This window comes from Gobio gobio (assembly GCF_949357685.1).
Source record: "Gobio gobio genome assembly, chromosome: 10".
NCBI classification, from domain to species: Eukaryota; Metazoa; Chordata; class Actinopteri; order Cypriniformes; family Gobionidae; genus Gobio; species Gobio gobio.
The window spans coordinates 26,193,642-26,212,350 of NC_137116.1; the positions used below are offsets into that span (position 1 = coordinate 26,193,642).

General features: G+C 38.9%; 1 protein-coding gene across 1 annotated transcript in view; it reads left to right on the forward strand.

The window, feature by feature from the left end:
• Positions 1 to 18,709, forward strand: part of LOC307133095 (uncharacterized protein) — a 39,543-nt gene that overhangs the window by 5,145 nt on the left and 15,689 nt on the right. Inside the window, exons 3-4 of the mRNA XM_079827885.1 lie at positions 10,237 to 10,318; positions 11,040 to 11,131. Of these exons, the coding sequence (XP_079684011.1) occupies positions 10,237 to 10,318; positions 11,040 to 11,131 (174 nt within the window). The remainder of the gene's footprint in view (positions 1 to 10,236; positions 10,319 to 11,039; positions 11,132 to 18,709) is intronic.

Genomic DNA, 18,709 nt, shown 5'->3' on the forward strand with positions numbered 1-18,709 from the left:
CTGAGAGCTATCTCACTCCTCCATAGGCTTTCAGAGGGAATGAAACTTGATGGCCCAGAATAGTAAGTAAAAACGTCATTTAAGGAGTCCAAATGACTACAGTGGCTCTGTATTAAGTCTATCATGCGATGAAAATACTTTTTGAGCGGAAAAACAACAAAAATAACGACTTTATACCACTATTATTGTTGTTCAATGTGAGCCTCTGACGACAGTTCGCAGGAGTGCCACGACGCATGCGCGAGAACTGAGATTATGGCGTTCTGCAGCCAGTAACAAGTAGTAGTAGAAGAAGAACGCCGTAATCTCAGTTCTCGCGCATGCGTCGTGGCACTCCCGCGAACTCTCGTCAGAGGCTCAAATTGAACAACAATAATTTTTGGGTGAACTAACCCTTTAAATACTAATTATTTCTGTGGTAGAAAACGTTGTGGCACCAAGATCGTCTACTATGGGGTCCCCAGGGCCCTACGTGTTCTTAATATGGGCCTGTGGATTTAAAAGGACAAATCAAGTCCCAGTACCAGTCAATATGGGAGCTACTTTGACTGCATGTGAGAATAGCCACAATATTTGGCCCGTTGTTGTTGTTTCTTATATTTTATGATACAGCAAAACTTTTGATTCTGCATTTTGACATTTGACTCTGCAGCAGGTCTATCTAGGTTGTGATTTATTTCTGTTGTTGTGTCCAGCCATTTGGTGTGTTCAATTTTAATCAGTTTCGGACTTTCCATTTTTATTTATGCTTGAATGTACATTATGAAAGACAAGGTTGTGTCCCATATTGTGGTGGTCAGCAATTTTAACATATCGTCATCATATCAGTGTCGATGTAGATGTAGACCAAAATAAAACCATTAATAAAACCAAATATCAAGTTAATAAGTATTGTGATACTTGGTGCCACAGTGACAATCTTATCCCACAAAGTATTGCTATACCATGATATTCAATATGTTTCCCACGGTGAGTCATTTTTCCCTGTTCCACCTACACAAAATTGGACGGTTCCCCCACCTGCCAAATCCCACTTTAAGAGGGGGGTGAAACACTCAGTTTCAGTCAATCTCATGTCAATCTTGAGTACCTATAGAGTAGTATTGCATTCTTCATATCTCTGAAAAGTCTTTAGTTTTATTATTTTTATAAAAGAAAGATACGCTGTACCGAGTCTTTCCCAAAAAAACCGAGCGGCTGGAGGCGTATTGAAAAACAATGGAATAGTAGCGCATTTAAATGAACGAGTCGATAGCCAACAACACAAAGACATTTGAAGCAGTTTTACTCACCGCCTGCTTCCAACGCATGACCATGAACCTTAATCGCTGGGACCGCTCCATCTTTCAGCATTAGACGAGCTACAAATCTGGCATCGAACTGGGCCTTGCTTATAAAACCATCGTCACCGGCCTAAATGCAGGGAACAAACAAAACACTTGCACAACTCCATTGCTGCTCCGGAAAAACAAACTCCATCCACTATCCCATTAACGCTATGTTCTTTGGAAAGCTGTACAGGGTTGTCTTGCCCTGACAACCAAAAACACACATCTTTGGTGACATCGTTGATGTCATGAATTCCTGTGACTGCAGCGCAGCCGAGCAAAGCACTTTAATGGGCGTACTGCTTTCGCTCTCTCGTTCTGGTCTATGGGTGCGTGCGTGCCCTTCCGGGAGAAGTGCACTTAGGACCCGTGTAAGGAAATTCCGCCCCATTTGACGTCACATAGGCCCATACTCGAAAAAAACTTTCCGAAACATGCGTCAAACGCCTGTGTATGTGTACAAGTCAAAAGAAGTCCAAGGCTGTGAGTTCTACAAATGCTTGTGTACACGTAAAAAATGAATGGCTTTGGATGCTGGAAAGAATTTGATCAAGTTTAATAAGGGCCAAATTGTGATGGCTAGACGACTGGGTCAGAGCATCTCCAAAACTGCAGCTCTTGTGGGGTGTTCCTGGTCTGCAGTGGTCAGTAGCCTATCTATCAAAAGTGGTCCAAGAATGGAACAGTGGTGAACCGGTGACAGGGTCATGGGCAGCCAAGGCCCATTGATGCACGTGGGGAGCGAAGGCTGGCCCATGTGGTCCGATCAAACCGACAAGCTACTGCTCAAATTGCTCAAGAAGTTAATGCTGGTTCTGATAGAAAGGTGTCAGAATACACAGTGTGTACGACTGTAAAAAGCAAGGCCAGATTGTCTGACTGAGGAACAAGGACTGTCTGAGAAAATAAAAGAGATTAACATCTGAATCCACTCATATCACTCTCATCTGAGACAACGTCACACTGAGTGAATCATTTGATAGTGGCTTTTAATCCAGATCCATTTCTTTTCACCTGAAACTTCCCCCAAACTCCTATCCCCTCTCCTGCTGAGATCACCTAAAATACACCCAAAATGTATATGATTTAAATATCAGTTCTCACTATACAGCAGGGCCGGCCCGTGGCATAGGCGGAATAGGCAAATGCTAGGGGCGCCACTCATCCATAGGGGCGCCAAAATGTATTACTGATACTATTTTATTAATATTAATTTCGAAATATTACCAAGTAAAGCGCAAAAAAACTTAACTAAGTCCCCCGCCTCTTCCCGGTCCGCCTCATCAATCTCCCCCCGCCGATCTACTTGAAGTGCGTCAGAAATACAACGCACGATCAGTTTATCGTTAGGGGAATTTGTTGTGTCGCGTCGCCTCTCGCCGCATCCAACGCAGAAAGGATTGCTTTCATTTTTTAAGGTGCTTGGCCGCTCGCGCCAGGTGTTGACACGGTGTAAGTTGCCTGAATATTTATGACGGATGGCCGACTTGAAGTGTCTAAAAAGACAGAAGCCCTCTGATGCAGGAAAGATAAGGGATACACTGCTCTTCTTACTTAGTATTTGTGTTTTGTTTATCTAAAAATTCTTAAATCAAGGTGCATTTAATTGATGAGTAAAATGACAGAAGATATTTTTCTTGTTTACTTGAAAATAAAATCAAAATGAAGTGAGTTTTTGCTTAAAACAAGCAAAATGATCTGCCAATGGAGTGAGAAAAATAATCTTGTTCCTTATTGAAATCTTGTTTCTGTCCCAAACAGAAATAAGATTATTTTTCTCACCCCGTTGGCAGATAATGTAGCTTGTTTTAAGCAAAAACTCACTTCATTTTGATTTTATTTTCAAGTAAACAAGAAAAATGTCTTATGTCATTTTACTTATCTAGTAAATGCACCTTGATTTAAGAATTTTTTGATATTTGGACTGGAAACATGAAAAATATTCTTGTTTAAATAAGAAGAGCATTTTTTTGCAGTGTAAAGACAGAAGTAAAGTGATGTAGGTAAATTAATGAACAGTTTATTTAATTGCATAGTAGTAAAATACTAATGTTTGCTAATTAATTCCAGTTATTTTTACCTTAAACTTTATGCAAGCAGCTGTTCTGGGTTCTCCAGAGGCCACAGCCATTGTGATTTTGTAAAAAAAAAATAATAATATAAAAATATTAAACGCATGTAATATCACTTTTTTAATAGCCTAATGTTTTAACTCTGCAGTTGTGCAGTTTTAAGGGGGTGTATATCAATTTTAAAATGTATTTGCCCAAATTAGTAATTATATTTATATACAGGTTTATTTAAAATAGCAACATTTTATGTAAAATTCACATTAAATATCTAAATTTCGGTTTAATTCCTGGTGAAAACATGAATGCTCATAGTTTAGTGGAATATTGCTGCCATCTACTGGAAAACAAATACTTTTGCTAGTTCTCAATAAATAGTTTGTACATGAATGTTAGATGCACTCTTGCTCTTTGTGTTTAGGCTGTAATGTGGCATAGGTGCAATTTTTGTATAGTTTGACTATCATCAGCCTTTAAAAAAAATAAATTAAAAAAATAATATCATGAACATAATGACGGGGTAGAATGGACTGGACATCATATAAAACAACAACAATAAATATAAAAATAAAACATCAATGCATTACAAAAATACAACAGTACGAGTGTTTCCAAAGACTGATGATAACATGTAGTGCTAAACCTTGACACAAGGGGCACCAAGTAAAATCTTGCCTAGGGCAGCAAATTGGTCATGGCCGGCCCTGCTATACAGTATTATATGCGTTTGATGTTGTTTGAAATGTCTCGACTGGTACAAAAATCTCATCACCACAGAAGTATACAAGAAGATAAGAGTTTTAAGAGCTTAGAGATATTTTACTTATGATGGTTGGTGTGGCAGTTGGAGCCATTTGCTCCCTTGTTGATGCAGGTCATATGGGATAGTGATTAAATGTAAATTACCATTGTTAACATGTGTTTCCATTTGAAAGAGGTTTCTGTCTGGTCTGAGTACTTAAAGTGATGTAGCAGAAAGATCAGGGCTGGATACTGTAATCAGTGTAGCCCATAATGCGCGGGGCGTCTATTAAGATGCTCTGTGTTATGTAATATTCAGAAGTAAGTTATCAATATCTGATGTTTTTGACATGAAAACAAATGCCAAAAAATGCCAAATTTGACATGATCTGATGAGTATTTGATGTTATGTATGGATTATCCTTGAATTGATTATATAATTGGTGTTATACATTTACCTGACTGTTATTAAATAGTTAAATTTCGATCTATTCTGATTTACTCTTTAATTCTCTAGTAGATTATGGCAACAAAGGGTTAAACAGAATGATTAAATGTGTGACTAACTATTACATATAAATGACCAAACAACCAATTGGCATTCTAACCTAAATTCGAGATTATGATAAATGGAGTCATATAAAGATAAATTGGAATTAGATCCTGTTTGCCCAGCTGAAAACACAGAACGCGCAGCGACCTTCAACCGCAGATCGTTAGCCTTCATTGGAACGAATTTAGCGGCCTTGCATCGCAGTTTGTTGCGTATGGGGCTGCATAGCCACAGACCAGTCAGGGTGCCCATGCAAACCTCAATGATCCAACGATCCAATCAGTTTCAGATGGACAAAATCAAGTCCCGTCCTATACTTTTTCTTGTTTGAGAAGCCATTTCACTTATATAATAATGTTACAATAGGGGGGGAAAGAAGACTATCACAAACTGTTTTATGCCGACTTTAAAGCACTATTGTCTGGCTGCATATGAAATGGAAAATTATATGACATGGCTATTTTTTTTTTCTTTAGAGGTATTTTCAACATTTTTAAATATTAAGATCACACCTGTATCTTTTTCCAAACATTAATATTAAAAACTACTATCAAAAACTAACATCAACATGTTTTACCAGTAAATAACAAATGAAAGTATAGGAATTGTGACTAAAATATAAAATCAAAAGGATCTTATCTTGCATCTACTTTAAAGTAGCCATGCTTTATCTAGATGAGAGCTCAGCATACTCTTGAATGAACTTGCACTCCTTATGTCATTTCTAGAGTAGATTGCATCTTGAACTTTAATATTAACCTTAATCAGAATTTTTTTTTAAATATAAAACTCTGCTAGATGTTTAAATAACCAACAGATATAACCAATACAGAAATGTAGCTCTCTATCAACTTCACTGTAATTACAACTCGAGAGTCGATCAATTCTAGAAGCCCATAATGGATCTTTGGGGCTTAATGAAATATTGCATATCTTATAGCTGGTTAATTTGATTTATTTGAGGTGGACTGAAACCTTGGGAATTTGCCTCCGGTGGTCATTCAAATCTGACAAATTTGAGCTGCTAAAGCCAAACCGACTCTTCTGCCCAATCCCAGGTCAATAAACCAGCTAAGCCATAGGCATTATTGCAACTTTCCCAGACAACGTCCCAGCCAGCAGAGTCATGTGGGGCCCATATGGGTGTCACCTGGGCTGTCTAACTGGGGCCCAGCCAGTTTTGTCCTCAGTTTCCATGTAGGCCCCACATGGGCTAGCCCAGATGAACTGAACACTGCTCAGTGTGCACACTACAGGCTGTTAAATGTAACTGAATCAGTGTTGGAGTTAATGAGATAATTAAGTGATTAATAGAGTAAAGACTGAATATTACTGAAGACTCCTGATGAAAACAAGCAGAATCACTGAAGGACAGAGAAACACAACAGACTTCAGACACAACTTCACAAAAGCATTATCAGATTCCCTTTTTACCTATTAGATTGACTTTCTGTTATCTTAGTTTTTATTGATAATTCCCACTGAGCAAAGGTGTACGTTGAAAAGACGTCCACTGAGGAGCCAGAATGAAAGTTTTTATGACGTCTGTTTTTGACGTGTTCTGCACGTCCGATATAGACGTTCATGGAACCTCAAGGTTAAAAACTAGTTCAAATCTGCTCATTGTGGACATATTTTCCATTTGTAATTGCAAAGCAACTCACAGACAGTGTGTGTTTGTCCAGAAATCATGAAAATAAAAGAAACTTAGCTCACACCTTTAGACATTTTAGACAACTTAGCATCTGTAAATCACACATCTTTGGATCGTGAGAGAATCGTGGGATTCAATCCAGGATCTTCTTGCTGTGAGGAGACAGTGTTTCCCACTGAGACACTGGTGCTGCCCTTAATCACAGACATAAGACACACTTTGACTATTTCTGTCAGACGTCTACAGAAGCTCTTACTGAGAATTAACAGAGCTTTAGATGTTGATGTTTATGGTTAATTTGAAGCCACCATTGTGGTGGGAAGCGTTTGCTTTAGTTGGGCTCTTGGTTCCTGTACTTGAGTTAGCTTTTCTTTGGCTGCTGTAACTGTGTGTGTGAAACACAATAGTTATGGCTGAGAAAGCAAAGATAAAGTGACTTAAGGTGTTGTCAGCTTCTTGTTGATGACTAAATCATCAGAAGTCTAGAATCTGATGTTGTGCTTTTGAGTTTTAGGTTCTTGTTCGGCAAATAATAATTTGTTTATATAGCCTACTATAACCTTGTGAATCCACTGTATTGACACCAATAGCAATAAACAAATCACTCATTCTGAAAGATGATTAAACAGCAGGTGCACATTGTTTTGAGAAAATATGTCACATAGTCACACGCAGACATCAAGATTTTGCATATGATTCACAACAATGGTGACTATCAAGCATGAGTTTTGTACTTTGAAGCTACCCATCATGCATTGCAGCATGAAGTTTTTTTTATGATTGTCACCGTTGTTGTGAATCATATGCAAAATCTTGATGTCTACGTGTGACTATGTGAAATATTTTCTCAAAACAATGTGCACATGCTGTTTTATCATCTTTCAGGATAAGTGATTATTTAATTGCTATTAGTCCCGATACAGTGGATTCACAAGTTATAGTATAAACAAATTATTATTTGCCAAACATGAACACAAAACTTAAAAGCATAACATAAGATTCTAGACTTCTGATGATTTAGTCATCAACAAGGAGCTGACAATACCTGAAGTTACTTTATCTTTGCTTTCTCAGCCATAACTATTGTGTTTCACACACACAGTTACAGCAGCCAAAGAAAAGCTAACACAAATACGGGGACCAAGAGCCCAACTAAAGCAAACGCTTCCCACCACAATGGTGACTTCAAATGAAACATAAATATCAACATCTAAAGCTCTGTTAATTCTCAGTAAGAGCTTCTGTAGACGTCTGACAGAAATAGTCAAAGTGTGTCTTATGTCTGTGATTAAGGGCAGCACCAGTGTCTCAGTGGGAAACACTGTCTCCTCACAGCAAGAAGATCCTGGATTGAATCCCACGATTCTCTCACGATCCAAAGATGTGTGAATTACAGATTATAAGTTTTCTAAAGTGTCTAAAGGTGTGAGCTAAGTTTCTTTTATTTTCATGATTTCTGGACAAACACACACTGTCTGTGAGTTGCTTTGCAATTACAAATGGAAAATATTTCCACAATTTGAACTAGTTTTTAACCCTGAGGTTCCATGAATGTCTATATTGGACGTGCAGAACACGTCAAAAACAGACGTCATAAAAACTTTCATTCTGGCTCCTCAGTGGACGTCTTTTCAACGTACGCCTTTGCTCAGTGGGAATTATCAATAAAAACTAAGATAACAGAAAGTCAATCTAATAGGTAAAAAGGGAATCTGATAATGCTTTTGTGAAGTTGTGTCTGAAGTCTGTTGTGTTTCTCTGTCCTTCAGTGATTCTGCTTGTTTTCATCAGGAGTCTTCAGTAATATTCAGTCATTACTCTATTAATCACTTAATTATCTCATTAACTCCAACACTGATTCAGTTACATTTAACAGCCTGTAGTGTGCACACTGAGCAGTGTTCAGTTCATCTGGGCTAGCCCATGTGGGGCCTACATGGAAACTGAGGACAAAACTGGCTGGGCCCCAGTTAGACAGCCCAGGTGACGCCCATATGGGCCCCACATGACTCTGCTGGCTGGGGTAATATCAAACGGGATATGTCCTAGCTGAACAACAGTAGTATAATTTTTTTTTTCTGTGTGAGCCAGATATACGCTATATTGCCAAATGTTTTGGGATGCCCACCTTTACATGAACTTTAATGACACCCTTTTCTTAATTTGTAGGGTTTAATATGGAGTTGTCGCACCCTGTGCAGCTATAACAGCTTCAACTCTTCTGGGAAGGCTTTCCACAAGGTTTAAGAGTGTGTTTATGGGAATTTTTTACCATTCTTCTAGAAGCGCATTTGTGAGGTCAGGCACTGATGTTGGACGAGAAGGCCTGACTCGTAGTCTCCGCTCTAATTCAACCCAAAGGTGTTCTTTCAGGTTGAGGTCAGGACTCTGTGCAGGCCAGTCAAGTTCCTCTATACCAAATTCGCTTATCCATGTCTTTATGGACCTTGCTTTGTGCACTGGTGCGCAGTCATGTTGGAACATGAAGAGACCATCCCCAAACTGTTCCCACAAAGTTGGACACATGAAATGTTTTTTTTTCAGTTATAATGTTACTTAATCAATAGAACCACTGAATGTTTGTTTCTTCATATATGTTTTCTAAAGTTTGTGTGCACTTGATAGCAACATGTTGTTGTGTGTTTGGATGTTGGAGGTATCACACACCCCTAACATGCCAGGAGTGCAGTAACAGTGCTTACTCACTTAGCCCGGCTTCCAGAGATAAAATATGGACTGGTCTTTCATTTTATATTATATTTTATTAATTTTCCTTTACTGAAACACTAAAGAACTATTGTGAATACTATCTGTACCTCTTATTGAGAGAAAACACATGTTATCAGTATTTTTTGGGAACCTTTCTGGTTAGAACCAGAGCTCAACCAACTCCAACTTTGGAGAGACTGTGTATCTGTGTATGTGCGCAGTATTCTGTGTTAAAGATCAGTATTGAAGGTGTACAATGGGCATCCTTGGGATAGTGACAGTATGTTGTTCTGGACAAGCTGGCGCCTGCTCCAGACCTGGAAGGTCAATGCGTGCCTAATTCCGGGGTGAAAACGTCAACAAGTGATTTATAGACACGTGAATCTGATTAACTGACAATGTGTGGAAATTTACTAGGACTGTCTATTTTCTCTTAGCTAATCAGAATCATTCAACCTGCAGTAATGACGTGGCTAGACCTTGAAAATAGTATAACTGTTGGGACAATTGTATTTACGGGAACCGGGTAGAGGGAGTGCGGCCTACAAACTCCTTGTGAGACTTGAAGCTGGCTTCTGCTGATGAAACTGCAAACTATTCTTCAGTCAATTTTCTTTAATTAATTGCAATCCTGACTCTTGGTCTTAAATTTTCATTACTGGTTTTGGGTCCTAAACTTTTTTACCCTAACAACACATGTCCACTGCTCTATTGGTGGTCTATTGGTGGCGTGATTTACATCACTGCATCCTACGCTTTACATTGCACTTGGTGATGTAAGGCTTGGATGCAGCTGCTTGGCCACGGAAACCCATTCCATGAAGCTCTCTATGCACTGTTCTTGAGCTAATCTGAAGGCCACACGAAGTTTGGAGGTCTGTAACTATTGACGCTACAGAAAGTTGGCAACTTTTGCGCACTGTGATTTTATATGGCTGTTGTCCACTTTGTTATAATACCACTAACAGTTGGTTGTGGAATATGTAGTAGTTAGGAAATTTCATGAATAGGCTTATTGCACAGGTGGCTGTTACAAACATGCAGACACGGAGAACAGGTGAAGACAAAATGACAGTTTATTGAAGTACCAGTTCGTGAGCGGGGCAGGTGGGTGAATGGTGAGAGAATCAGATGGATAACGATGATAACTGGATGATACTATAGGCTACTTCTTGATTTCAGATGGCGTTGGAGATTGGAGTGCTGGATCGAAGGAGACGCTGGAGGCTGGAGACGAGGAGACACACTGAAGACTTGGAGACAAGTAAGTAGCGAGAAGGAGTCCTTGAGGTAAGCATTAGCGTGGTTATGTGTAAACGAGATTGGACGGTGACTGAATGTGAGCGTGGGGCTTAAGTGTTGGCAGTGATTGCTGTGGAGATGGGATGCAGGTGTGTGTGATCAGTATTCAGGAGAGGGCATGTGCTGTGATTTGGAGAGGGTAGAGCCTGGTGTGCTTATAACAGTGGCAACCTATCACGGTACCACGCTTGAATTCACTGAGCTCCCGAGAGCAACCCATTCTTTCACAAATGTTTGTAGAAGCAGTCTGCTAGGTGCTTGATTTTATACACCTGTGGCCATGGAAGTGATTGAACACCTGCATTCAGTGATTTGGAGGGGTGTCCCAATACTTTTCCTGCCATTGTACGTTTGAATGTGCTGCAATAAACCTTACAGCCAATCAGAATCAAGTATTCACACCGACCATGGCATAATATTGTATAATTCTTATTAACTTAAAGGGATAGTCCACCGCAAAAATGAAAACTGTTTAATTTAAATTAAATTCACAATCGAAGTTAAGGCTATAGAGATGTTGCATTTATGTGTGTGTAATACATTCTGTTCTTTGGGACTTGCCGTAGGCAAGAGAGGGATGGGAATGCGCATGAGGTTACTGTTGGTCCCTGCAGGACATGTGACTAACTCGTCCTTCAGTGTGGACAACATAATAAACCTGTCTGATTTATCATGTGATGCAGCAGACATTGTTGCTATGCAGCAGAATGATCCAGATATTGACACAGTACGGCACTGGGTGGAGCGTTCACAACGGCCTCCTAGAAGACAACTGGTAGGTACATCTCAGAGTTTACGTAAATATTGGACCGGGTTCAATCGTCTCTCTATAATAAATTAACTGTTGTGTCGCTCCGTTTCCTGTCCCCTCATGGGTGACCATGTTGTTCAAGTTGTAGTCCCTCCTGCTCTTAAAAATGACATTCTTTTGCAGCTTCACCGGGGCCCCGACCATTGCTCATTGCTCAAAACGAGCGAGGCACTTTTGCTACTGGCCGTTTATGTTTAAGGATATGAAAATATGGTGCAAGCAGTGCCCGGCTTGCCAAACGTAAGCCTGTCCTTATTCATCAAGCACCCAATGGGTGGGTCCCTGGCAATGCGGCCCTTTGAGAGAGTGCCAATATCAACCAAAAGAAAACCGGTATGTACTGGTAGTCAAGGATTATTTCACAACGTTTGTTAATCTGTATGCTTTGCCTAATCAATCTGCAGAGACTGTCACACATTGCCTGTTTGAGGACTACATTTTGAGACTTGGCATTCCCGAAACTTTGCATTCAGATTAGGGCCGCCAGTTCGAATTCAAAGTGGTCCTGGCCCTTTGTCGATTGCTAAATATAAAGAAAACGTGCACCATTCCCTACCACCTGTTCTAAGATGGCATGGTGGAGCGTTTTAACTGGACATTAATCGATCAAATGGCTAAGATACTCTTGTCATGTGGGGGTGAATAGGATGATTATATCAAACAGGTTGCATTTGCAAACAACTCCTCACCTCATTCTAGTTTTTGTACTTTACTGAGGTTCATTGTGTATTGTACCTGTTCGTTGTTGTGAAAAAAAAATTACAAAGTGAAAACTATGTACAATTGATAATTGTACTGGCATTTCACATGGTACAAACTGTTTACGGTTGGACATGGGTTTGGGTATTCTACATGTTATTGTGTGTTATTCTTGTTTCTGATTTTTTTGTTCTATCCCTCGTTGTTTGGTAGATGAACGTTTATTTTAGGGGATGGGACGTATGTAACAGATTAAATTCTCAATCCAAGTTAAGACTATAGGGAAGTAGCATTTATGTGTGTGTAATACATTCTGTACTTTGGGACTTGCCGTAGGCAAGAGAGGGATGGGCATGGGCATGCGCATGAGGTTACTGTTGGTCCCTGCAGGACATGTGGTCAAGATGTGGCAGAATTAAAAGTGTGCACAGTTCATAGAACTTCAGAGTCTCATTTTCATTTATTGTATCATCTGAAAGTGTTTAGGCAAACCAGATACAGAAACTCAGTTACACTGTCATAATTCACTCACCTCGTGTCATTCAAACCAGTTTTGGTTACACTTACTGAAAACACTGGGATATTTCTCAAAATATGTTCTTTTTGAACCTCCTGGAGGGCCAGGGTCCTGCAGAGTTTAGCTTCAACACGGATCAAACACGCCTGAGCAAGCTAATCACAGTCTTCAGGATCACTAGAAAAAAATCACAAATAGGTATGTTTGATCAGGGTTGAAGCTAAACTCTGCAGGACACTGGCCCTCCAGGACCGAGTTTGAGGAGCCCTGATCTAAAACAAAGGAAAAGGTTCACGTGTCAAAAAAAAGTAACCCAGTATGGGTTGAATGCAGATTACAGAATCATCTAGTGAAAGAAGACACAATGTTCGCCATTCATTCAGCTTTTACATCAGCCCTCAGTGGACCAGCGGACTGGAGTTCTGTGAGACTTCTGTAAAGTGTCCAGAAACCCACAAACCATGACATATAACGTTAACAGCCAAGATGTTTTTTAGTTTGTTTTTTTTTTGGCACAGGGCATCTGCTGCTGCCTTTGAGGAATCCTGCTCCCCATCTGTGATACTAAATCAAATGTGAAATTAAATCGGCCAGACCTAAGACACACCTTATGATCTGCCAGTCATTCTGTGTCATCTCAGGCTGAAAAACAAATAGCACAAATAGTCAGCTTATGTTGAGAGAAGAGGCAGCTTCATTTTCCAAATATGATGAAATTACAAAATCTTCTTATGCTTCAAAGGTTCCCATTGTTTTATTTTTATTAATATTATAAAGTTATATTCAAAGTTGTTTTACAATCTACAATTTTATTAAAATTTTTGTTGTAGACTAATGGTTAAACTCACCTGAATAGCTTTTTTTATTACATTTATTTAGTTACTTGAATGTGGATACTGTAAAGTTGGTTGATATTCATTAGAGAATCATAGACATAATAAAGAAAAGATAACCAGCTAAATTGAAAATACATTTTAGCATATAAAAAGAGTTCTTATTACAGAAATAATATGATTTAAAAGAATACACTTAATTGCAAATAACATGCAATTAAGTGTGCGAAAACATTTATCTTTATATGTAATTTCATAATTCTATTGAAATAGGTATTTTGTTCAATTGTGTACTGCCAATGTACTAACAATAATTAGTGGTAAATTTAATGTAGACCTAATTTCTAATTGCAGTAACAAAGTTGTACAATATGGTTAACCAATATAATAAGAGAGAGGGGGGGGGGGGGGGTTCTATGGTAGATCGGGCCCATCAACCTTGTTGGTTACCCATACATTTTAAAATAACATCCTTTGTGTTCAGCAGAGGAAAGAAATTCATACAGGTTTTATATTGGTATACAACTTGAGGTTGAGTAAATGATGACAGAATTTTCATTTTTGGGTTCATCTCATTTCGAAGGCTGCATTCTCCGGAGGTCGCATTTGTTGGCCATAAATTGTCATATGGCTGTCACGTTTCATTAAAATAACCATAACATTCCTGTGGCGAGGTGGACGAGCGGGAGGCATGAGAGGACTCGAGGCCGGTGTGCCTCGCAGGGGACATTCATTCTCAATCACGCACACCGATCTCGCTCGTCCACCTCGCCACATACCCCCAACACCCCTCGTAGGCCAGGAAGTACCCCGCGCCTACCCAGTGGCCATTAGGCTACTTTTGTTGCAGAGACCAAGTAACCCTGCCGTTCAGCTCGGTAAAGTCACAGTTTCCTCCCAATCTCCAACATATCGCTTTAAAATATAGCATTCTGTGCAGAAGTCAAATAGGTCCGACGCGTTTTCTAATCTCCGCTGACTTACGCATATGATTCGCTCTGTGCTATTGTGTCTCTGGACCGGAGCAGACTTAATTTGCCCCAATGGAAGGCATATATACACTGCCTGAATTGTGCCCTATCCCATATAAAGTGCACTATGTGCCATTCACCATGAAGAAAAAAGTTAATGTGTGAATAAGTGAACAATTTTCACAGCGGCTTCAACGTCTGTTTATAATGTAGGGAATCAGGCGCTGAGAGAGCATTTGATTGGACAGAAAATCTAATGAGAAGCTGAATTGCAGAGTGATGTCTTCAAAATCATTGATCCATATTATTGGCAGAAGTGAGAGACTGTTGTTTTGAAGTTTTGTATCTTTTAAATGTGGATTTTGTCGTTGTTTTGGAGCACACTAGCATATAGATAACAGTAGAGCCATAAGTATAATTTGTTTTGCAAAGTGGAAAGCACATAGCCTGGTCCTACCAGACTCTTGTACATTTAATTTGTACAGAGAGTCTGGCCACTCTCTATTGAAAAGCATTAACTTCCTTGAAGGCGGGTTCTCTGTTGAAGTTTGATACTATTGGATCTGCCCAGAGCCACTCTGGATCTGCCATAACCAATCGCTAACATCTGGTCGTGGCGTATGTCATCTCAAACTAGCGCATGACATCAACGTCATCGTTCTCAGCCACTCCCTCTGTTCGCTGATTGGACCGGTTAAAATTTGACCGGAGAAAACCAGAGAATATACCGGATTTCCAGACAGAGTACTGAAGGAAAATGAAAATTGAGCAGAAGTACGAGGGCGTAGCTAGGCTAGAAAGCACAGCCTTGCAAAGTATACTTCTTTTGACTTGTACGCATACACAGGTGTTTCGACACATGCGCAGCACGAGTTACAGCCCATATATACTGCAAGAAAAATTGGTAACACTTTACGGGTTCCCTTTGTAAAGGGTTCATAAAGGTGTAACTCATTTACAAATGCATTATAAATTGTTGATAAGCAGTTATAACTGCATGACTAAAAAGGGTGACACTAATGCAATACCGAGCCATTTTTAACTCACATGTTGCTTAATAAATGTATTTATTTATCTAACTCAAAACCAGTTCCTGGTTGATTTTTTGATGAAGCAAAAATAGACTATCATAGTGAGGCTGAAGGGTGTTGTATTTGTGGTTTTCTCATTAATATCTCAATGACTGCCACTTTTCTTAAAATGTTCCTTAACAAAAGTTACTTGCATGATATTCCACAAAAAGTTTCTTGTTTATCAAGATGAAATTATCAAACGTTATTTTGAAAAACAAAACTTGATAAGATATAATGAATATTTTAATTCCAATATTAGTTACTTATGAACCTTAGTGTAAACATGTGAACCATTTATTAATGAGTTACAAACAATAACCTGTGAATGTGAACCTTAATGTTGTGAACACCTGTGAATCATGTAACTCGTTAATAAATGGTTCACATGTGTTCACTTTACATTAAGGTTCACTTTCACAGGTTATTAATGTTTGTAACTCATTAATAAATGGTTGAGTTAAATAAGTGAGAATAAATACATTTATTAAGCATTTATAACACGTGAGTTAAAAATGGCTCATAATTTGGCAGGTGTTGCGTTAAAGTCACCTTTTTATCCATGCAGTTATAACTGCTTATCAACCATTTATAATGCATTTGTAAATGAGTTATTAGTCATTTAAAAACACCTTTATGAACCCTTTACAAAGGGAACTTTAATGTAAAGTGTTACCAAAAAATTAAATGCACGTGCAACCTGTGCGTACAAAATACTGCAGTGCACGAAGTGTTCAGGACGCGGACCGCATACTCTTCTGATGACGAAATTTGCATCATGCGCACTGTACGCTGAGCCTCGTGTACGCGTAATACGTGGGCCTATACTTTGGCCTTAAGGTTAACATATTCACACTAAAAGCCAAACTTAAATTTTGATTATATGGGGACTTTAAGTTCACTTCAAGTCAAGTCAACTTTATTTATATAGCGCTTTTAACAATGTAGATTGTTTCAAAGCAGCTTTACAGTGTTAAACAGGAAAATAATGCAGCATAATTTTATTCAGCTGTATAGCCATTCTGGAGAAAACGCTGATGTCATCAGTTCATTTCAATTATCATACAGTGACAGTGTGGGCTTTAGATCAATAATTAGATCAGTAATTAGTAGATCAGTTTATATGGTTAATTTAGTTTATTAATTAGATTTATTTCGATGTTTAGTTGAAAAATGTAGTGTCCCCAACTGAGCACGCCAAGCCAGAGGCAACAGTGGCAAGGAAACCAAAACCCCATTAGGTGACCTAATGGAGAAAAATAAACCTTGGGAGAAACCAGGCTCAGTCGGGGTGCCAGTTCTCCTCTGACAAACAGCGTATTATTATTATTATTATTATTAGGGGCCAAGCACCGAAGGTGCGAAGGCACCTATTGAAACCGTTCCCGTTCCTATTATTATTATTATTCATCTTCTTCTTCTTCTTCTTCCGCCACGAAGTCTATGGTAGCCCATAGAACCGTATGGTAAAAAGTTATGAAATTCGGCACACTTATAGAGGACGAGGCTATGTACATAGCAAGTTTGGAGTCTCTAACTCAATCCCTCTAGCGCCACCATCAGTCCAAAATTTGACTCATGTTTATGCTAATAACTTTTGAACCATAAGGGCTAGAAACAAAATTCTTTTTTCCTCTGATTCCTTGGCTCAAGACGATTCGATTGCACTCATTGACGTCATTATCCGTCATAAAAATTTTCCCGCCATTTTTAATTTTCCGAAAAACCTACTTTTACGAACTCGTCCTAGACGGTTCATCCGATTTGCACGAAAATTGAACCAGATCATCTTCAGACCATGCTGACAAAAAATCTTGCAAATCAAGTTGATTCGTCAAATCATTTGCGATAAACGCGCAAACAAATTTTACGTAGCGGTTGCAAAACACACTTAAGGCAATATCTCCGCAACGCTTTATCGTATTCAAACCAAACTTGGTACATGTCATCACAAGCATGACTTGAGGCAACATGCAGCGTTTCGGCGCAACGCCACCTACTGGTCCGGAGATACGAAAAATTGCTATTTTTTCTTATAACTTCTGAACTGTTTGTCCAAAAATCATAAACGTGGTCTCGTTACATTCAGGACGGCATGCCGAGTCGTCTGATATTCAATTTTACCATATCGGCCATTTTGGCTGTCGGCCATTTTGAATTATGTGCTAAAATGCTGTATTTTATGAACACATGAACGGATTGTTACGAAACTCGGTTTGGGTCATCAACACGGTGCCCTGAATGAGCCCAAGAAGTTTCGAAACAGCGCCACCTAGTGGATAATTTTTTTTTTCAAATGCTTATAACTTTAGGTGAGATTGACTTATTTTCATGAGAGTAACTTTTTTTGTCTCCTGAATCCTCGCCGAGTCCAACGATACCAGACTTGCCAGGTTTCGGTGTATTATTTGTGCAGCGTTGTAATTTAGCACTTTAAAAACATTAGCTGATATCTTCGAAACCGCTAGTCCGATCGAGACGAAACCAGCATCAGAAGTTCGGGAACATAGGTCGATAGCTAAACGATAATGCCCAAATGTCAAAATATTGATAGTAAGGGGGTGTAAAATCCAATCAAAGTCAGGTGTCAGTCATTTTTCATGTGTTTTTTCATATAAATGTATATAACTCCAAAACTAAACAAGATATTTTCACCAAAATTGACACAGACATGTATGGGCTTACTCCAAGGACACAAAAAAATGATAGGATTGTGCCACTTGGTGGCGCTATAATAGAACAAAACATGAAATTCCCATTGACCACAATTCAGTTTTATGATATAAAATGCTATGCTTCACAAATGAATTGGTGTATCATTACGAAACTTGAAATTGGCCATCAGCACCATGCCTTTAAGCTGCTTAAACGGTTTCAAAACAGCACCGCCATGTGGTCCATACTTATAATGAAAAGGCCTCTTGAGGCTATATCTCTGCAATGACATATTGACACTATATTGACACTCTGCTTTGATATATTGACACCAATCTTTGCATGTGTCATTGTTCCCTTATTCTGACCACACCACATCAATTTTGTAACTGTGCCACCTATTGGTTGAAAGTGATAAATCATTAAATCATTATTATTGACTGTATTTATCATTTTACAGCTATTTTGCCTAAAATCACCTTAATAGGTCTTTAATTGCTCATTGCTGCAGTTGATCTGACATTGCCAGCATTTTTGGCATGTCTTGTCTTCTTCTTTGCGCTTGGCCCCGGTATTGCTGCTTGCAGCTATATTTATTATTATTATTATTATTATTATTATTATTATTATTATTATTATTATTATTATTATTATTATTCTGGCAGCTTTACAGGTCAGAGGTCATAATAGATGGGAATATTCGAGGGACCGGAGGCAACATGCTGGAGACGGGTTTATTGAGGATGATGTTGATTAAATAATTCTTAAAGTGCAATATTCGAATGATCGGAGGCAAC